This window comes from Lycorma delicatula, chromosome 1 (assembly GCF_047948215.1).
Source record: "Lycorma delicatula isolate Av1 chromosome 1, ASM4794821v1, whole genome shotgun sequence".
In the NCBI taxonomy this organism is placed as follows: Eukaryota; Metazoa; Arthropoda; class Insecta; order Hemiptera; family Fulgoridae; genus Lycorma; species Lycorma delicatula.
The window spans coordinates 168,752,974-168,774,091 of NC_134455.1; the positions used below are offsets into that span (position 1 = coordinate 168,752,974).

Here is a 21,118-nt window from a genome sequence, read left to right on the forward strand (position 1 = left end):
ACATATACATATTTACAAACCTTGCCCTAAATTATCTATTACTTTAGATCTATGAAAACAAGTTAGGGTTTTTCTCCAATCTTGCAGATCATTTAATAATTGACACATATAAATTTAAAAATATTAGAAATTGTAAAAGGATGTGATAATAATAAAAAAAATTAATATATTAGAAAAATATTATATATGAAAGTATAGACAAAAGTTTAGTTTGATTAATGTACAGACAGAGTTTGATAATGACTTTCTTATTAGGGCCACCATAGATAATAGCGCATTCATATAATTTATAAAAATTTAAATAATCTTAGTACAGAACTGTATGTGTGGCTGGCCACATGGAATATTTTAATGTTTGACTACATATTTTTATATTATGTTGACAATTTTATGTTTTGAGTTTGTTGTATAAATGTTTTAAAAAGATTTTTTGTTAGCTGATGATGAGGGAAACCCTCAAAAGCACTATTAAATGAAAAAACAATAAGCATAAGGTAAGAGGCATTGCTGTGATGAGGGAAACCCTCAAAAGCACTATAAAATGAAAAAACAATAAGCATAAGGTAAGAGGCATTGCTGAATTCTGTACTGTTGGTGGAAAATTGTGTAATGCTTTTGTCTTGGACATAATTAGTACAGAGATGAATATGGACAGATACAATAACAAAAAAAAGAATTGATTTTGCTAAGTTAATGTATATATCTTTTATTTATAATATTTACTGTCCTCTAATATGATAATGTACTTCTGTAATTTTTGTTTTATAATAAAGCTACCTTTTTATGTTACTTGACTTGCAATATTGCACTGTAAATTGTACGTAATATTAAGTTTTTCTGTTTTGTTATAGCTTAATGGCCAATCAAACGAGCAAAATCCTGGAAAATCAGCTTCACGTCGACATCAGTGTACAGTTTGTGAAGCACAATTTTGTCGGACATATCTTTACCGCCACATGAGAAAACATACTGGAGAGAAGCCATACAGTTGTACTGTTTGCTCTAAACCATTTTCTGATAATAGTAATTTGCGACATCATATGAGAATACATACTAGGGAAAATCCATATAAATGTGATATTTGTGGGAAGTCATTTAAACAGTTAGGTCATATACAGAGTCATAAATTATCTCACAGTGATAATAAATCATTTTCTTGTTGGTTGTGTGGTAAAGCTTTTAAACAAAACAAATCACTTATGCTTCATATGGAAACACATTCTATTGATTTTATTGAACCTTGTAAGTGCAAATTATGTGATAAATTGTTTACAAACAACCTCTCACTTAAAAGACACATTGCTCTTCATATTAGAGGTAAACCTTTTACTTGTGCCGTGTGTAACAGATCATTTACAACTAAAGACAGTTTAAGAGTTCACATATCAACCCATACCAATGAAAAGGCATTTGAATGTGAAGTATGTCAAAAACTTTTTCGTGCTGAAGTACAACTGAAACGGCATCAGTATATTCATGAAGCAATTGATACGAACAACCTTATATGTAAAATATGTCAGACTTCTTTCAATAATGCATCTGATTTACGAAAGCATTTAATCTATCATGATGAAGTTAAATCTTATACTTGTACAGTATGTGATAAAAAATTTAGAGAAAAAGCAAATCTTAATAGGCATATGATAATTCACACAGATTTGAAACCATTCCCTTGTACTGTTTGTGGTAAATCATTTAATGTTAAAATGAATTTAGAACGCCATAAAGAAACTCATACGAGGTTAACAACTCATGCTATTACACATGATGGCATGTATCCGTGTTCAAGTTGTACATCAATATTTACTACATTATCTGCTTTGATACAGCATAGAAAAGTTCATACAGTTATGTTTGAACGCAGAATGTACTCATGCACTCTATGTACTAACATGTATGCTAGACCGAGTGCATTACAGAAGCATATGTTGACTCATTCTGGTCAAAAATCATTTTCATGTATGCAGTGTGACAAACGGTTTGCTCAGCCTTATAATTTAAAAGCTCATGTTAGAATTCACACTGGAGAAAAGCCATATAATTGTCCTGTTTGTAAAAAAACATTCCGGTTTCGTAGTGGGTTAACGCAACATATAAAAACGCATTCAAATTCAGTTCCTTTATCAGATAACTAACTGTACATTGAATGAACAGTTTGTGAATAGTGTAAATAGTGAACAGACTACAGAAAGTGTAAATACAACTGTAACAAGATCAGATCTATAGTAGTAGTTATTCATGATACAGATTTTAAGTTATTTTGTTGAATAGTGCAATAAAAATTGTGATATCTAATTATAAATATAATTTCTTTTTTTTTCTTGCAAAATGTTATATTACAATATTAAAGAATTTGAAAACCTGTTTAAAATAACTTCTTTTTTATCTTTAGTTCCTTAGTATTTTATTGGATAAAATGTGATTTAGCCATATTGCTCCCATTACTTAAAAATGTTTTAAATAACATCTTTAAATAAAATTTTGTACGGGTTTCTTGAATTTGTTTTATGTTGCAATAAAATTTAAAAAAAAAGCATTTCCATGTAATTGTTATAGCCATATTGATAAAAAACTTCATATTAAAAAGTAAAAAATAATATTTTCGATAGTAAAGGACTACTGAAAAAATAAGTTTAACATATGAAAAAATTCAATCCAATTCGAGGAAAACAAAGTGATTCAAACAGTGGATTACCCAATAAATATAAATAGAAGATAATTTTGTTTTCAACAAAATAATATGTATAAAGTTTTCTATATTCAGAAGACTACAATGAAAACCATGTGGCACGACCTCACTTCTATTCTACACCTTAACTTTAGTTCATCCAAAGAGATTTACGAAATAGATACTGTCATACAGCTTCAGTATATGACTGAAGCTATCATTTAAATTTTGCATCATATTTAAAGAATTTATGTAGATATTGAATATGAAAATGCGCCCGATGCTTTTCATTGCAGTTTTGTGAAAATAGAAAATTTTATACATATTATTTTGTTGAAAACAAAATTATCTTCTAATTTATATTTACTGGGTAATCATTGTTTGGATAATTTTTTCCTCAAATTGAATTGAATAATTTCTTATGCTACACTTAGTTTTTCTTTAGCCTTTTACTTATGAAAATATTATTTTTTACATTTTAGTATGACGTTTAAATATTTATTTTTTTAGATTTTTATTTTTTATAGAAAGCATGTTTTAAAAAAAAAGTTTTTTTCTGTTTTATACTTTTTAGTCGCAGTAAATGAAATTTTTATAAAACAACACTAGATTATTAGTAAAGTAAATTTTATATAAATTTTACAAATTATATAATTATAATATTTTTAGTATATTTTCATTTTTTTAGGATTATAAAATAAAAATCAAACAAATATCAAATTTTGAGAAATAATTTCTTGTATATGCTTAGATATCAACTAATTAATCACATTTCATTTTATAATTAAACTTAATTATTTATCCCAATATGTAGACTAATCAAATTATACTTCACTTTATTTCTCATACGATCCACTTCCTCTAAAGTGTCCTAGTTACAAGGTTTTTTACCAGTTAATTTTGAACTGTCCAATTCTTTAATCCGAAGTCCATCAAGGGATCTAACTCTACTAAAAAGCTATATGTTTGCCCTTCAGCAAAGAGTTTTGGACCCAAATAGACAACAGCATAGTCTTCAGTACTTCCTTGTATTTTGTGCACTGTGATGCCCATGACAGAATCAAAGTTAGCATCTTCTGTTTAACAATTGCATGGCGGTACATGGCAGGAAACTGAATGTAACTCTGACAGTCACTTTCAAATCGAGCCTTGTGCTCTTCTGTTGACTCTGCTGCACAAAGTAACATTGGCGTTCACTTTCAAATCAAGCCTCGCACTCTTCAATTGACTTTGCTGCACAGATCTGTGAATAACCGCTGATATCTAAGCACCAATCAAACTTCTTGCTCTTCTGATGTTTTGTTACCTTTACACTATTAACAGCGCTGGTGTTCTCATTCTGAACTAACATTGCACTGTTGACTTATTTCTGTTTAACATAACTGTGATTGACATTGTTCTTGAGAATTTCTATGATTGGAAAGAATTAAAAATTTTTTTTATTCCCAAAACACATATAATTTTACATAAATCATTCATATAAAGAAGTATAAATCGTTCATGCATACCTACCTGTTGCACATGTGTACTACATCATGAAATGAAAGTGAATGAAACAAAAGCATGTAAAAAAGATATTGGGGATGTATGCCTAAATGCATACTCACCTCATTCATTTTTACTTGTAAGAATATTCAATGAAAAACAAGAATTTGAAAATAAAGAAAGCTGTCTTCTCAATCACTCCAACAAGTGGGAAGAAAAACACTGAGCAATGTAAAATAAAAGTTTTAAATGATAAAATCCACTGAGCTAAATACATCTGTGTTTAAAAGATGATAAACATATTTAAAATTGGAATTGAACGAACAAATGAGCGATGGAAATTTGTGTGTGTTTTTAAAGAAGCATCATTCCAGATTTATATATTAATCAAAAATAATTTTTCAATAATAAATTGAAAAATTAATGGTATATTTTAAGGTCATTCTATCTTTCTATGAAATTTACAACCTGTTGCAGGATGTGCTGCCTATAATCCAAATGAGCCACTCTCATTATTGTTGGAGAATACAAAAATCTTAAATTGCCCTATAGGTCTTTTATTACAGATTTCGTCCAGAATGGAAAATATTTCTGGTGGAATCTACATTGCTATACTACCCAGGAATTGAGAAGATGTCACAGAATGATGCTCTAGCAAAAGATATCTTACTAGGTGTCTGTACAGTTACAATTTTAATTTCATCACAATAACAAACATTTCACAAAACATCTGAAGAATTGGGGTTTCAATTTTAAAAATGGGACAACTTCATAACCTTGAGTAATGTTATCCATTACAGTTTACACATACAGAATGCACTGCAAACTTTGCTGTCTTGAATTTATTGTCTCTAGAATGTAGAACATACAGCTTACTTTGAGCAGCTCCACAGAATGACCAAACATTTGAAGAAATGATGTTACTAAGAGTAGACATAAAGTTAATGAATCCTCTTAGCAATATAGGCTTAAGTTACAGAATGTAAGGGTAAAACAGCTCTACATCTCATTTTCAGACATTAACATAAGTAAAAGAAAATAAACAAATATTTATTTAATTATATGATTTTAAAAAATCACAATAGCTTTATTCATAAAACAAAACGTCTGTTTATGAATACAACTGTTGTAATTTTTTTAAATAATTTTTTTGAAAATCAATTGCATATTTATTTTCTTTTGTTATGGATTTTCATAAAGTAAAAACGTCATCCAGTGATTAACAACATAAGTGGTACTGTCTGTTGTTAATCTGAAAGTTGATTTTGAATCTTGGTCCGGCTTGGCATTTTTTATATGCTAGATTCATTTATCATTGAGAAACTATGTTTGAAAATCAGGCTTTTGTTTCTTTAGGAAATAAACGTAGGATGATTCCTTACTTAGGTTCTTTTGATATGTCTGATCAAAAGTGTTGCTGTGACTTGAGTCTGCTTTGGTATTTTTTAAACCAGTGATTGCTTGTGTACCAGTGTTGAATTCTTTACAAACTAAGGTTTTAACAGCATATGTTAGCTCATCATTTGTTAGTTATTGCCAAGATCCTTCTTGGTATCTGATTTGATTTAGACATGCATCCAACTCATAGAGGGCCTTGTAAAGCAATTGAGTTTTTGTTATACAAGGCATGCAGAGATGAAATTACAACGACTGCTGGTGTAAATACCCTGTTACAAGCAAGGGCTCACTCTTTTCAGAGAGGGCCTGTAATCAGTGATTTTGTAATTGTTTGCACTTGCGTTAAAAATCCAGTAGTGGCCAAGAGTGACAGGATAGGCGGCCTCTGGCTATCTATCTCACTGCAGGCAGTTGTCACATTTGTGGGTTTGCCCAACAAAGTAGTAAATATCAGCAAGATTAGCTTACCTTATTTTATTTACTTAAGGAAGCTTTAGTGAAGACTTCGATTGGAGAATCTAAGGGAAAACCCAGGCGGTAGGAAATGAAGTAGTTTCAGGAGGGATGTGGAGGATGTTTCCATCTTTTCCTCCGATGATGAAAGCCAAGCTAGTCAGGCAGATATGTCCATCCAGGCACCAAAAAGTAGTCTGATTAATGATTTAGTTAAGGCTGGGGCAGGGCTGGTAGTTCTGTCCCTCTAGTAACACAATTTGAGAAACAGTGTGAGCAGTTGCAGGAGTTTCTTGAAGGCCTTCGAAGTGCCTATGCAGCGGTTCCCAGATAAGCGGCTTAATGAATTTGAGAGAATGTTCTCTGCTTTGGTGAATGAATTTGAAGCACTTGCTCTAAGCCAACTGATGTCAAGGAGGTTATTGTTAGAGGCAGTTTCCATCCCAGTATCAGTGCCTGCGCTTGCTAGGATGGATCGGAGATGCTATGCCTAAAAGCAAGTGGGAGGCCAGGTTAGGCTGCAAGCAGCCAGAAGTCACCTTCCTAAACCAGAAAGAGGGTGCCACAAAACAATTTTTAAAAAAAGGAAACGAGGACAAATTTGAAAATTAGTAACAAAGGACATAGGAAAGGTCTGGTTGTCGTCATTTAAGATTCTGTCGTTATTAAAAAGTTTGAGGTTAAGGTGGATCAGAAACTTAAAAGGAGGCCTCAAGTCATCTCATTCTCAATTCATTCTCACCTGTTTGAAGAGGAGGTTGTGTCATATATGTGCAAAATGCCTATTTGGTTGAGGTGACATTCAAGTCTGAGGGCAGGTTTTTGTTCAAAACTGGTAGACATGATGCCCTCACAGTACAATAATCGAAATCGGGCCTACACTGTTTAACAAGTTTATTGCTGATAATAGGTTGTTGTGGATTTCCCTTCCTGTAGAGTCAATGAGTTCATGGATGTTCAGAGATGCTTTAAGTATTGTAGATTTGGTCATAAAGCTAAATTCTGTCAATATGCTTCTCTCTGTGCATATTGTGGCGACAAGGGCCACAAATATGAAGAGTGTCCTAAAATGTCTGAGGCTCCTAATTGTGTAAATTGCAGAAGGTTGCGCAAGGATTGCAAGCACTCTATCAATAATAAGGACTGTGGTTGTTGAGACCTGTTGAGATGTATTTTAGTTCATTGCATGGTTAAGTTTGGGTAGATAAATTCTCAAGATGATTTCATTGCTCAGATCAAGTTAAGTAAAATTGTTAAAAGGAGGTTCTTCGATATAATTCTTCTGCAACATCCATGTATGGTACACGGTGATCTAACAGGTTTTGATAGTTGGCAAATTTTTACACTGGAAGTAACAATATGTAATCAGTTCTGTGTAGGAGAACATTGGTTTGTGTCTTTTCTGCTGGAATTGGTTTTTGTGTTGTTTTTTTTTTTTATTTGAGGCAGGTTTCTGAAACTAATCATGTTGCTTTTAAACTTGTTATTGATGGTCTTGATTTTTTTGTTGTTAGTTTGTATTTTCAATATAGAGATCTCGCTAAGGAATATTTAGAAAAGTGGGATAGAATTCTTGGTCCTGTTGGTAACACTCCTATAGTCCTAGGTGCTGATGTAAATGAAAAATCGCTTCTTTGGCATAGTAGAGTTACAGATGATAGTGGTAAATTAGTTGAAGGCTTTGTTGCACAATATGGATTAGAGGTCTTTAATGTTTTCTGTGAGTTAGCAACATCTGCTGAAATGGTAGGTGGAAGAAGATTGTCCGCTGAAACAAATATTGATATTACTGTTTGTAGGAATATTCCTGGTAGGGTTGATGCTTGGTCTACTGTTGATGATTGTTCTAGTGATCATCAATTAATTATCTTTGAGTTGGTCAGGGAGTTGTAAGACGCTTATAGATGCAATGTTCCTGTTCATCAGGGGACACTTCGTGCACAGAAAGTCAGGTTGGCCTAAATTTGTTAATATTCTCTCTACTCTAAACTACTGCTGACATTGGTGTAAGATTTAGAATCAATTTTTTACGCACCTATTTCATGAAATTGTCTGTAATCATGTTGTCACGCTAGTCGCCACTTTTCGAACTGGCTTTTTGTAATGCGTTCGGAACAAAACTGATTTCTCCTCCAGCATGAATTATTATTAAACGGTCACCTTTATTAATCGGCACATGAAGTTCTTCAATAATACTATCAGACCACAAATTTGTCGAACAATGCGACCCTAAAACGTACGTTTCATCCAAATAAACAATTGTAGCATTTCTTTGTCTGTACTTAGCCATTGCCTGGAAATATTCAATTCTCTTCCGCTTGATAGCGGATTTCTCAATTAAACGTTTTCTGTTATTCAGTTTTTCACCATTTGAAACCTAATTCTTTCAAAATAACAGCTAAAGTTGATTCATTGCCTTTAAAATCAATAATGATTGAAGTTCTGGCCTTATTTTTTTTAAAGTAGGTAATTCATTCTAATTTGAATGAAATTCATTAACTGTTCTTTTAACTAAACCTAAATCAAAACTGTCCAGTCCACTGACAGGTTTGGAACTACGTTTATATTTTTTCAGTGTGCTTAAAGAACACGATTGAGTATTGATTGAAGAATCATGTCTTTTTTTCTCTTCTGAGTTTTTGAACCTTTTTTGTTTTTTCCTGTTTAACCTCCGGGAATCACCGTCAGGTATTACTTCAGAGGATAATATGTATGAGTGTAGTCTTGTATAGTTTCAAGTCCACCGTTTCTGAGATGTGTGGTTAATTGAAACCCAACCACCAAAGCATACCGGTATCCAAGATCTAGTATTCAAATCCGTATAAAAAAACCGCCTTTACTAGGATTTGAACATTGGAACTCTCGACTTCGAAATCACGTATTTTTACCTGCCCATCTATAACCCAAACAAACTGATACCCAACATTTCTGAGATTTCTTGCCAACCAGAAGATTTGTCAGCTGTAGGGCGACAACTCATCAGCTGTTCGTTGATGAAAACACTTCCGTTATCACTGAAACCGAATAGAAGTTATTACTGCACAGTTCTTACGTTTTTTGACTTTTTCCAAGATGTCATGTTTCTTCTGTCTGCTTAATAGTCTGACTAAAATTATATTAGGTTCATTTTTATTTTTGAGGCTTCTTTTGTCAGGATTACCTTTAATTCCATAACAGTATTTAATATCCTTAACTCTAACATTAGCTCCGATAGTGTTGCAAACCTTGGTAACATCATAAACATCTTCATTTTTAACTTGGGGAATCCACGGACTTCAAAGTTGAAATTTTTTAATACTGTTCCAGTTTATTGAGCTTTAACTTAATTCAAGGTCAGTGATCTTCAATAGTAATTTTTTCTTTTCTTCTCTGAAGGCCTTCATTCCAGCAACCATCGAGTTTAAGGCATCGTACTTTGAGGATAAAATCAATCGCCTCCTCCAATAACTGTTTTAATAATTAATTGTTTAGGCCTACGTTACCCTTGGTCGGATTCTTAACTACTACGTGATTAAATCCTGTTGCAGCACTTTTAAGATTATTTTTACATGGATTTGAATACCAGATTGTGGATACCGGTGTCCTTTGGTGATTGGAATTCAATTAACCACACATCTTAGGAATGGTCGAACTGAGACTGTACAAGACTGCACTTCACTTACACTCATACATATCCTCATTCATCCTCTGAAGTAATACTTGAACGGTAATTTCCAGAGGCTAAACAGGAAACAGAAGAGAATGTTTATGTTTATTAAATGCGTGAAATACTCGTACATAAATATCGATTTTGTAAATCAAGTGTATGACCCCAAAATGGCGGAAAAAATAACATTTAATAATGAAAAAAAAATCCGTAAACCGCAAAAAAACATGATAAATAAATTAAATGATAGTAATAATAATAAGACTAGTTGTTCGATAAAATCTTACTCGACTTTTCATTGATGATAATTGGTTTGTCGGGAAATAATTCTTGTTCGATAACGCTGTTACTTATAAGTCGACCAACATGAAGTACAACATTCGATAACATGTAGCGCATGTCGATTATAAATATACAACTCGTGCACGTGTAAACTGTTTTCACAGTGCTTGCGAGTTTTAATTTTACTTTTGTTTATGTATTCGAATGCAATACGAATTACATTATGGATTTAATTAAGACAATCCATGAAACTGATGATGTTCCGGATTATTCGGATAAGTCCGATGAAGACGAAGATGTAAGTAATATGGGATTGACATATTCAAGTAATTGTTAGTTTTCAGAATATTTGTAGGTGTAAGTTTTCTTCTTAAAAACATAAAATGGTAGACGGTGAAACACGAATAATGAGTTGTGTTAATTCATTAAACAGTTTCCGCCTGTTATTTCGCGGGATTACGCTCTGCGAAATAGGTTATACCTAAACTTAACCTACGTAACTTAAGGCTAGTCATTTATAAAACAATTTGAAATTTTAGTATACAACTAGTGTAGGTTACCATTGTTAATCTCATAATATTTCCGGTTAGTTATCATTTCTGTTGTTCGCAGTGTGGACCTTTACAATGTCATAAGATTATAAATTTTTGTCAGATCAAATTTATTTTGTTTACAACAAAATCAAGCTATACCAACCTTTGTGACTGAGTTGGTGGCTTCTCGACATTTCGTGCGAAGGTCCTGGGTTCGAATTGCAGTTAGGCATTTTTTCATACACTACCAATTTTCACCAGGCTAATGACCATCGTTGTTGAGCCTGCCCTTTCATAAAATAAAAAAGTTACTTTTGTATTGTTTACTTTAAAATGTCTCGATGAAATGGTGTTTTAAGTTATGGTTATAGATGGCCTGATATGAATTAACAATTCATATTGGGTATTACAGAATTGCTGAAAATGTTATACTATTAGAAATAACAAACCAAGAAGTGATGTAATATTAAGCCACACAAGTGATTATCTCTAAATATAAGTGAATATCTCCAAATAGATTTTTATCGCAAGTAATGACCAACTGTATAATTATTATTTTCACAAACTGATTTATACCTTCTGTATCCCAAACGCTTTATTTGAGTTACTGCCATAAGAAAGGTTGGAACTGATCTGTAAAATAGAAAGTTATGTAAAAATAAAAGTTTGTGTAATATAGAAGAGTAATTCTGAGCAATTACTTGATCAACTTCAATTTTCCTCATTCTTAAATATGTCATAGTAGGGATGCCTAGAATCAGGAAAATTCAAGAAATAATATTGGAAAGCAGGTTTGGACAGTGAATCACCCATACAGAGTATAAGTCTGTGCCATTTTATCAATGCTCTAATCAATTATCAATCAGTTTTGTGAGTTATAGTGTGACCTGTTCAGATGCTAATACATTCTGTGAAAACAACTTAAGGTTTTAGAGTGTACGCTAAAGTTTTGCGAAGATAGTGTAGGGGGTATGACAAGATATGGCAATACTAAACATCAACTTTTGTGGATACTGTCTGAATTTATATTTAAGCAGAAAAATAGTCACTACAGAGAGAGAAACTGGACTACATGTTTCATGATAAAAGTCATGTGTACAATTGAGAATCACCTTATGAAGAGTGCTGGCAGTCATCTTAAAGAGTCCTACTCTTCAACTATTAAGGTTAATTTATGGTTTATTTTGTATTTGTGACACAATTTATTTTGATGTTCAATTTTTTTGTTATCATAGTCATATATCATTATGACAAAATTTGACATTCATCAAGTAATCGATCAGTTTTACACCCCCTAACCTTGACTCTAATTTTAATCTTAACTTGTCTCTATAGTACAGATTAGCATCAAAACAGATCACCATAACTCATAAAACTGATTGCTAATTGACTAGAATACTGATAATATGATGCCTTTGGACAATGGATACATGGGGCATATGTTGTCCAAACCTGCTTTCTGACATTTAGATCTTGTGTTTTTCTGATCTAAGCACATCTACTATGTTATATTAAATTATGAACATTATTGAAGGTGATCCATAATTGCTTAAAATTATCATAGAAAGTTAAAATTGTATAATCAAATTTCTGAGTATATCACTCTATTTGAGTCTTTAGTCAGAAATATAATTTGTTTACATCAAAAATTAATTTAAAGGTCAGGAAAAGATTTTTGAAAGTATATGTTTGGAGTGTCGCTTTATATGGAAGTGAAACTTGGACAATCGGAGTATCTGAGAAGAAAAGATTAGAAGCTTTTGAAATGTGGTGCTACATGAGAATGTTAAAAATCAGATGGGTGGATAAAGTGACAAATGAAGAGGTGTTGCGGCAAATAGATGAAGAAAGAAGCGTTTGGAAAAATATAGCTAAAAGAAGAGACAGACTTATGGGCCACATACTAAGGCATCCTGGAATAGTCGCTTTAATATTGGAAGGACAGGTAGAAGGAAAAAATTGTGTAGGCAGGCCACGTTTGGAATATGTAAAACAAATTGTTAGGAATGTAGGATGTAGGGGGTATACCGAAATGAAACGACTAGCACTAGATAGGGAATCTTGGAGAGCTGCATTAAACCAGTCAAATGACTGAAGACAAAAAAAAAATTCACTCTATTCATATACATTTCAGATTGTAATTTGAAATGCAAGTATGTTATGAATTAACAGTTGATTTAAAAATCATTTCATCAGCTTAATTCTTTTAACTGTCAACTCTAAAGTACTGCTAAAAGCAAGTATTATCTACGTTTTAAATAGCTGTGTTTAAGTCCCTTTCAAACTTAAATGGTACCTAGATTATTACATATTTATTTAGTTACTTCATTCTGTTATGAAAGAATTCTCTATATAGATTGTCTCTCTTCTCAGTGAGAAGATAAAATGATATGTTTCTCATTATTTAATATTTATACATTTGTTTTATTAATTTTTATAAATTCCTAACTAAAATAAATTTAAAGAAGTATATTATATAAAAAAAAAAATAATAAATAAAAGTTTTCTTAAAGTACAATGAAGCTGTCATTAATACTTGAGGAATATTTCCTTAGATATACTTTGTTGCTTCAAATACTCATTTATTTTACGATTGAAGTAGACAAACATACAAGTTAGATACTGTTGATGTACTACCACAATTTCATAAATGAATAAAAAATACATATATATATATATTATAAAGATATTTCCATTTTTATTATATCTGTTTACACATATTTGGGATTTCCTAACCCCCTAATTTATCATTCTACTTAAATGCTTAATCTTAGTAGTAATCTTGTCTTGTTGGGACTTTTGAAATGATGTACATGATCCAGCGAGTTAGAAAAAATGAACCTGCACACCGTCATTTTCAAAACTAATATCTACCACTTCTCTTAGACACCATTGATCATCATACACACAAACAATAGAGTCATTTCAATTAAAAAATCTGGACTTTAAGAGTAATAGCCATTAAGTAAATGATTGTAAAAAAAATGTATACTTATAGAAGTAAAACAATTACCATGTAAGAGAAAATTCTTGTGTTGTTGCATGGTCATATTTTGTATAAGCTTCCTATGTATTGAAAAACTAGTTAGATGCTTGATATTGCAATTTAATAACAATCAAAAGAGCATTGGAAATAACATGTTGAGGGAATGGATGATTCTCTACTATTTGTAAAGCATTAATGCTTTACTCCCTTTCAGGACAAAGTATAGACAAGTGTGGGAAGACAATGAGCCTGTTAGTGATGCTTTTTTAAATTTGATTAGGAAAATCACCCAATCCATAGTGGAGAATTATAATAATGTCTCTTATAAATTATAAGTAATTTTAATGTATTTATTTAATTGAATGGTATAGCATTCTGTAGTTATTAAATATTATACTATTATTTTAAAATTTTGCTGCAGACTTCTAATTTTGATATTAATTATATCATCAATAATTCACATAGAAAAAAAAAATGGTTTAAGTTTTTCATCTGTTAGAATTTAGTTGCTCTAAATAATTAATGTTGGGTCAATTCATTTGAAGCATCCCAAAAAAACAAGCTGGTTGCTTTGACCAATTTAACAAAAATTGAAACTTACCCACTTGTTTCCTACATGTCTCAGGACCTAAAACTATTTTTTTAAATATTTTATTTAAGCAGTTTACATGTGACAGCCATTTTTGTTATGATGCGCACACCTATTTTTGTGATTGTAAAGGTTTAAAAAAAATTATAATTAAAAAAAATATTGTTTCTGGAAGGATGAAACAAAATGCAATTTAATCATATTTTCTCAAGATGAAAGATTGGTCCAGTGGTTTATTTACCTATCTCTTTTCTTTCTGTGAGAAAATTACCAATAAAGTTGAACATGAAAAATTGTGAAATTTCACTTTTGGTAATTTTTTTCTAGAGGCAGGGATGGCATACACAGTTATGTCATACTTGTTATATACAAGTATGTTAGTAGTTGTACCATAAATAATATTAATGGTGATACACTTACACCTAAATTTTTATGAATTTTTGAAAATAATATATTTTTTTAATTCATATTTTGGCTACAAATAACTCTGATGGGGCAGGTGATAAAAATCTCAAATTTCCACAACTTGTAGTGTTTTTGTAGATGTTTATGACAAATAAAAATGTTTCTTGTGTTTTGTACTAATAAAAACGTTATAACCTCTCAAAAATCATGAAAAACCCGTTAAAAGCGATACCATTTTGAATCAGTAAATAAGTGCTCCAAAGATGTTTCTTGTCTTCTTTGCACTGTAGATTTTTTATATTTAACCCCTATGTTGTTGAAGTTGATGTTTTCAATATTTTTAAAATAGTTTTTTAAAATTATTAATGGTAGGTCATAATTTTAATGATAACTTAACCAATACCAGTAACCTAATACAATTTTGATTCAAAAATGCTTGTAAAAATTACCCATATTGAGATTTTAATGAGCAGCCTACATCTTTTTTCAAGAATTCATTTTTATATTTATATTGGTTTATTTTTGCAAACACTATTGAAGAAAAAATAAATTGTAGCAAAATTTTAATTATTCTTCAGTGAAATAGCCTGTTTTTGTAGGAATGAAAGTTTATTATTTATTGTGGTTAACCGAGAGCTGTCATATGTCTTTTGTTAATTCTCTTGAAATTGTGTGAGAACGACCTTTCACTGTAGTTGGTTCAAGTGATGTCACCTTTCTCAGGACTTTGCAGATCGGTTCCCACACTTTGTCTTGTTGGGACTTTTGAAATGATGTTCATGATCCAGCGGGGTAGAAAAAATGAACCTGCACACTTTCATTTTCGAAACTAATATCTACCACTTCTCTTAGCCACCATTGATACACACAAACAATAGAGTCTTTTTCTTTAAGTGAAGGTGGTACAATACTTTACACAGGATTGTCTTCATATGAGATGTGGCTATTAAATAATGAGACAAATGTTGTAAAATATTTCATTTTAAATTTGTACATATTTAGTTATTATCCCCTTCAATATACATCCCTCCTCTATCCCTACAACGCTCCATGCGAATTTTCCATTGTTTGAAACAGTGCTGGAAGTTTTCTTCTGTGAGCTCTTTCATGATGCTTGCCAGTTTTTCTTTCACAGCTTCAACGGTCTGAACTCTTTTTCCTTTTAATGCAGATTTGACCTGGGAACAAAGAAAAGTCACGTGGTTCCAGGTCAGGTGTATGGTTTAAGGTGAATGGTTTAACACTGGAATATTATACTTGGTTAGAAACATCTTGACAGACAATGCAGTATGAGCCAGTACGTTTGTCCTGATGAAGAACCCATGACTTGTTGTTCCACAATTCAGGTCGTTTTTTTTCATATTTTTTCATGGAGTTGGGCAAGGAGACCTCAAGGTAGTAATGTTGATTAATAGTTTGACCTAGATACACAATACCATGAATATAAAAAAAAACAATCATCATCACTTTGAATTTTGATCATCATCTGCAATGTCTTCTCGGCCATCTTGGAAACGGTTAAACCATTCAAAAACCCTTGCGTGTAATAAACATTCATTGTCATATACCTTTTTTAATAAAAGATAAATTTCACTATTGGTTTTTCCAAGTTTCATATGAAATTTCATGACAATTCTTTGCTCTAATAAAACACTTATAATTTTTTCAGCAAAACAAAAAAACAGATGTTATCCCAACGTAGGCCACAGCCAGAATAATATGTCTACAGAAACTGGAGTGGCAACAATCGAAAGAGAAGGCTTCATACTTCACAGCTATCGATTGTATGAATTTCACAATGCACAGTTCTTCTATAGCAGCATTAGTCTCGTTATTTAATAGCCACACCTTGTAGTCGTTGGAGTCTGAAATAAAGTAACATCTTACAATGACTTCTGACACAGGAACATAACAGGTAGCTTCTAGTACCAACAACTCTTTCACAGCAGTTAAAATTGTTTTTTAAAGTTTCTGAAATCGTAGCTATCTCATCTGATTTAATAAAAAAATATTTGATGTTTTTCAGTTTCTGATTACAAGATGAATACATTTCATCAATGTTTAGTATCTAACTGTTTAATGTTAATGGTCTTTGTAGGCTTGCCTTTGCCACCTCTTGTTTTGTTGTTCCTCCCACACCGTCATAGGTGTTTTTCCCTTGGGATGATTCAAAGAAGTGCCATTTGGCTTCAAGGTTGAAGTCTTTTCGAGATAATCGGTAAAGGACACTGACTAATGTCACACTGACCAGTCCATAAGTGCAAAGCTAAATGATGCAAGAAGCATAAATGAACAACATGAATTTTCCTGACGACTGGAAACGACTTCAAGCACCTGTTATAACATGAACACTGCAGTTGAATAGTTTAGTCTATTTCAACTATAGTAATAAGTATAAAAAAATTAAAGTGCCAAGAAGACAAGAAACCTCCTTGGAGCAATTTAGTGAGTCAAAATGATATTGCTTTTAACAGGTTTTTCATGATTTTTGATATGTGATAACTTTTTTATTGGAACAGTACACAAGAAACTTTTTTATTTGCCATAAACATGTACAAAAACACTGAAAATTTTGCAAATTTGAGATTTTTATCACCAGCTTCATCAGAGTTATTTGAAGTCAAAATTTGAATTTAAAAAAAAAAATTAGTTTTCAAAAATTCATAAAAATTTAGGGGTAAGTATATCACTTAATATAAATAATGTTATTTATGGTAAAACTACTAACATTTACCTAAATATAAACAAATAATTCAAACTGTGTTATGCGATCCCTGCCTCTTGTAAAAAATTACCAAAAGTGAAATTTCACCGTTTTTCATGTTCAATATATTGGTAATTTTCTTATAGAAAGAAGAGAGATAGGTAATTAAACCACTGGACCAATCTTTTACCTTGAAAAAATATGATTAAATTGCTTTTTGGTTCATCCTTCCAGGACCAATAGTTTTTTAGTTATAATTTTTTTAAACCCTTACAATCACAAAAATAGGTGTGCACACCGTAAAAAATGGCCATCACAGGTGAACTGCTTAAATAAAATAGTTTTATGGTCCTGAGACATGTAGGAAACAAGTGGTTATTTCAATTTTTTTTTAATTGGTCAACCACCCTTGGATCACTTCAAATGGATTAACCCTATTATTACTTGTTATTAGAAAAATGATTATTGTTTTGTCTGGTAGGGGCATCTCTCTTTAGTTATGATTTATTTTTGTAATTGTTGCTACAGTAGACATGTTAAAATATTCCAAAAAATTGCAAAATATTTAAGAAATCAAAGAGAATATGTTTCTAAAGTGAAAAGCTCCCTTTTAGAGAACTAGACAGTTTACAAATTCAAATCAGTATATAGTTGTGACACTGTACTTGTGTAATGAGTTGATATTTTTTTAAGCATAATTTTTATTTTATTCATATTGCCATTATAAGCTTCATTATTTTAATTTATTTATAAAATTATGTAATCAAATTCATAAGAATGTCACTCTGTTCATATTCATTTCAAGTTGTAATTTGAAATGAAATTATGTTATAAAATATGCAGTTGATTTAAAAATCATTCCATCAGGTTGATTTTTTTAACTGTCATATATTAACTTCTGATAGAAAGCAGTGTTTTCTGCTTGCTAAAAAACTATGTTTGATGTAGCCCCTTATAAACGTAAATGATACTTACATTTAAGATGTTGGATGTGTATGTGAGGTTGTCCATTCTGATAATAGAAATTTTAATAAACTAATTTTAAAAAAATAAGCTGAAGTTGATCTGAATGATATGTAAGAATACAGTAGTTTTAATTCATTACCATTTGAAGATTATTTTTAGTTTATTGATTTGATACACCACCGATCAGGAACCCAGAAGTCAGCTACTTTAGCTTATAATAGTAATAAGGCTTTGTTTATATATTTTACTTAGAAATAAATGTATTTACAACATCTAGAAAAAACTCATTAATTTCAGTTAAAAAAAAAGAAATTTATCGTAACCATAATAAAAAGAACTTAAACTTTATGTAGAAAAGTATGTGAGCATTTTTCCTCTTGGGAGTTTAGTCATTTATAGTAACCATCCATAACTCTAGCTTATGGTTGTTAATTGTTAACCATTGTATAATTTTATTTATTTTTTTTAAGTGATGTTAATTAGGGAGTAGGTATTAAAACTATAGCAACTATCCAGAAAACTTGATGTTCTATGGAACTTGCCCTATTGAAAGTGGTTTGACTATTGGTATTTTATCCTTACTTTACTTCCTTTTTGTGTTTTAAATGGTATTTGGTATCCTAAAAATGGTATTTGGTTTATGGATCTTTTCATATTATTAATGCAGTTATCTTTATAAGTAATAGTTTATCCTTACTTTACACCAGTAAGTTTTCAGAACATTATTTCCTGAGGTGTTTTGAAACAGTGTGGTTATAAGGGAATGTAGTTGGCAATCTTACTCGGAATCCTTGAAGTTATTTGATGTGTGTATATATATAATTGTGAATATTAAATTACACTGATATAAAAAAAAAAATTTTTTAATGTTTCTCTAAGTGTGATAGCATTTCTTGAATTGCATTTTTGCATACATTACAGATCTGTAAATACAATTTTTCTTAGTTTTAAATAAATTACACTTAAAAAAAATTAAGGGAAAGGGAAAATATAGTTAAAATCTGTAAAATTTATAATTTTGCATGGCCATACCTGTGTTAGAATGATTTCACTGATGCCTTTTTTTTTTATAAATAGCCTCAGGCGCATCTCGAAATAATGTCCAACAGTAATCAACTAGCATGTTATTATTCCATTTCCGTTTATAGTTGCTTTCCACCACCGAAATGTCTTGGTGAAAACATTCACTGTGTTTGTGACTTCCATCTTTGAGGTTGTCAGGAAAAAATCCATGTGTGAGAGGAGGAAATGTATTTTCAAAGACATATTACATCCCATAGCTCTGTGTGAAGTAAGAAGTTGATTAACCGTATCATGATAATTGTTGGATTTTTGTTTGCTGAGAATAGTTCTGCAAGCATCTTTAAATGAAGCCCAAGCTGCACTTTCTACATTATTTAACATTGAATTAAATACATCATCTTTAACCGACTCTCTTATTCGAGGACCAACAAATATTCCTTTAATTTTTCCTTCACTTATATTCAAAAATTTCTGCCTGATGTACAAAAATCCAGGACTATCTTTCTTCATTGCTTTTACAACATTTTTCATTAGTCCTAGCTTGATATGGAGAGAGAGTAAAAATATTTTTTTGTGTTCAACTAAGGGCTCATGAATAATATTTTCCCCATTTGGAGTTAAGTTGTCTTGTTTCTTCCACTCTTTGGTAACATAATGTTTATCCCTAGCTCAGCTATCCTATTTGCAAAGAAATCACATTACTTAGTATAGCCTAACTGTGTGCCTAACAAAATTGCTATAAATTTCAAATCACCGCATATGTTCCATTTGTATTTTATAATTTATTTTTTCAAGAACGTCTTTCATCACATCGTATGTCTCTTTTAAATTAATACCATAAGCGTTTGGTATCAAAAGATATTTGTTACCGTTGTGTAGTAGAACCACTCTTAAACTATACTCGGACGAATCTATGAACAGGCACCAGTCCTCAGGTTCATGAACTTGTCCTAAGTGCAACATAAGCTCATCAATATTTGTGCAATAAACCAAATTATTTTCATCAATAAAGTACTGAGTAAGTTCTTTTTGTCAGCTTTGAAAGCCCAAAATTTTTGTATTTTTTAAAAATAAATTCCAACCTTGCGGTCTTGATCCTAACAGCTAATTTATGATAAATTTAAATCCCTAACCGAATCATATAATTCACCTTGTGATATAAGTAAGATGTAGCTTATTGAAAGATTGTTTAAAATCAAAATCATTGTTGTCTCTTCAGTACTGCTTGATTCTTCATCGCTGCTTTCGAAACATACATTCACAAGTGGCTGAGGAACTGATATGATTTCACTGTGAGGTACAGGCCTGGTTGCAGATTGCAATGAAGGATATTTTACAGTATGTTTAGATTTTTTAGAAATTCCAGACACTTGTTAAACAAAAGTAACAATTGGTTACATGATCCTTTGGTTCACGCCAAACCATAGGTACACCAAACAGAAAAACCTTCTGTGTACCTTTCAGCCATCCTCTTAAATATACAGAACAATTAGTGCATTCTACATGAGGAGCCCACATCTTATCCTGATCACCAATTTTACACTGAAAGTACAAATATGTTTTTTTAATTAAAGGTGTAATTTTTTTTTTATTTGATTTTATGGTAAACTCACTATATACTTACCACATCATTTACACAATTTCGTGGCATTGTGGCACTGCACTGTTAACAAACTTAAGACAGCAATAAGACTGAACAAAAGTAATTCATTCCTAAATTCAGTGTTTAATGTAAACAGCACAGCTATGTTTTCATCTACCTGCACAGACATGATTAATCTTGTCCATGAAGACTAAGCCTTCAGTATTAGATATGATGTCATAATATGTGACTATGGTATGATTTAATACTTTGTCTAGTATTGTTTTTTTAGAGCTTACAAATTATGTTAAGAAAATTAAACAATAAAAAATGAGCTAACAAAATACAATAATAGGACCTTAAAATGCTAACTATACATTCGAAAAATGAAAAAAATC

General features: G+C 31.1%; 2 protein-coding genes across 2 annotated transcripts in view; both read left to right on the top strand.

Annotated features, from left to right (window-relative positions):
* Nucleotides 1-2,216, top strand: part of LOC142317706 (uncharacterized) — a 63,792-nt gene extending 61,576 nt beyond the window's left edge. The window contains exons 9-10 of the mRNA XM_075354253.1: nt 852-1,246; nt 1,316-2,216. Of these exons, the coding sequence (XP_075210368.1) occupies nt 852-1,246; nt 1,316-2,135 (1,215 nt within the window). The 3' untranslated portion in view covers nt 2,136-2,216. The remainder of the gene's footprint in view (nt 1-851; nt 1,247-1,315) is intronic.
* A 7,816-nt stretch (nt 2,217-10,032) lies between these two features.
* Rs1 (Dead-box helicase Rs1) overlaps nt 10,033-21,118 on the top strand; it is a 71,352-nt gene continuing 60,266 nt past the window's right edge. Inside the window, exon 1 of the mRNA XM_075367059.1 lies at nt 10,033-10,230. Within this exon, the coding sequence (XP_075223174.1) occupies nt 10,156-10,230 (75 nt within the window). The 5' untranslated portion in view covers nt 10,033-10,155. The remainder of the gene's footprint in view (nt 10,231-21,118) is intronic.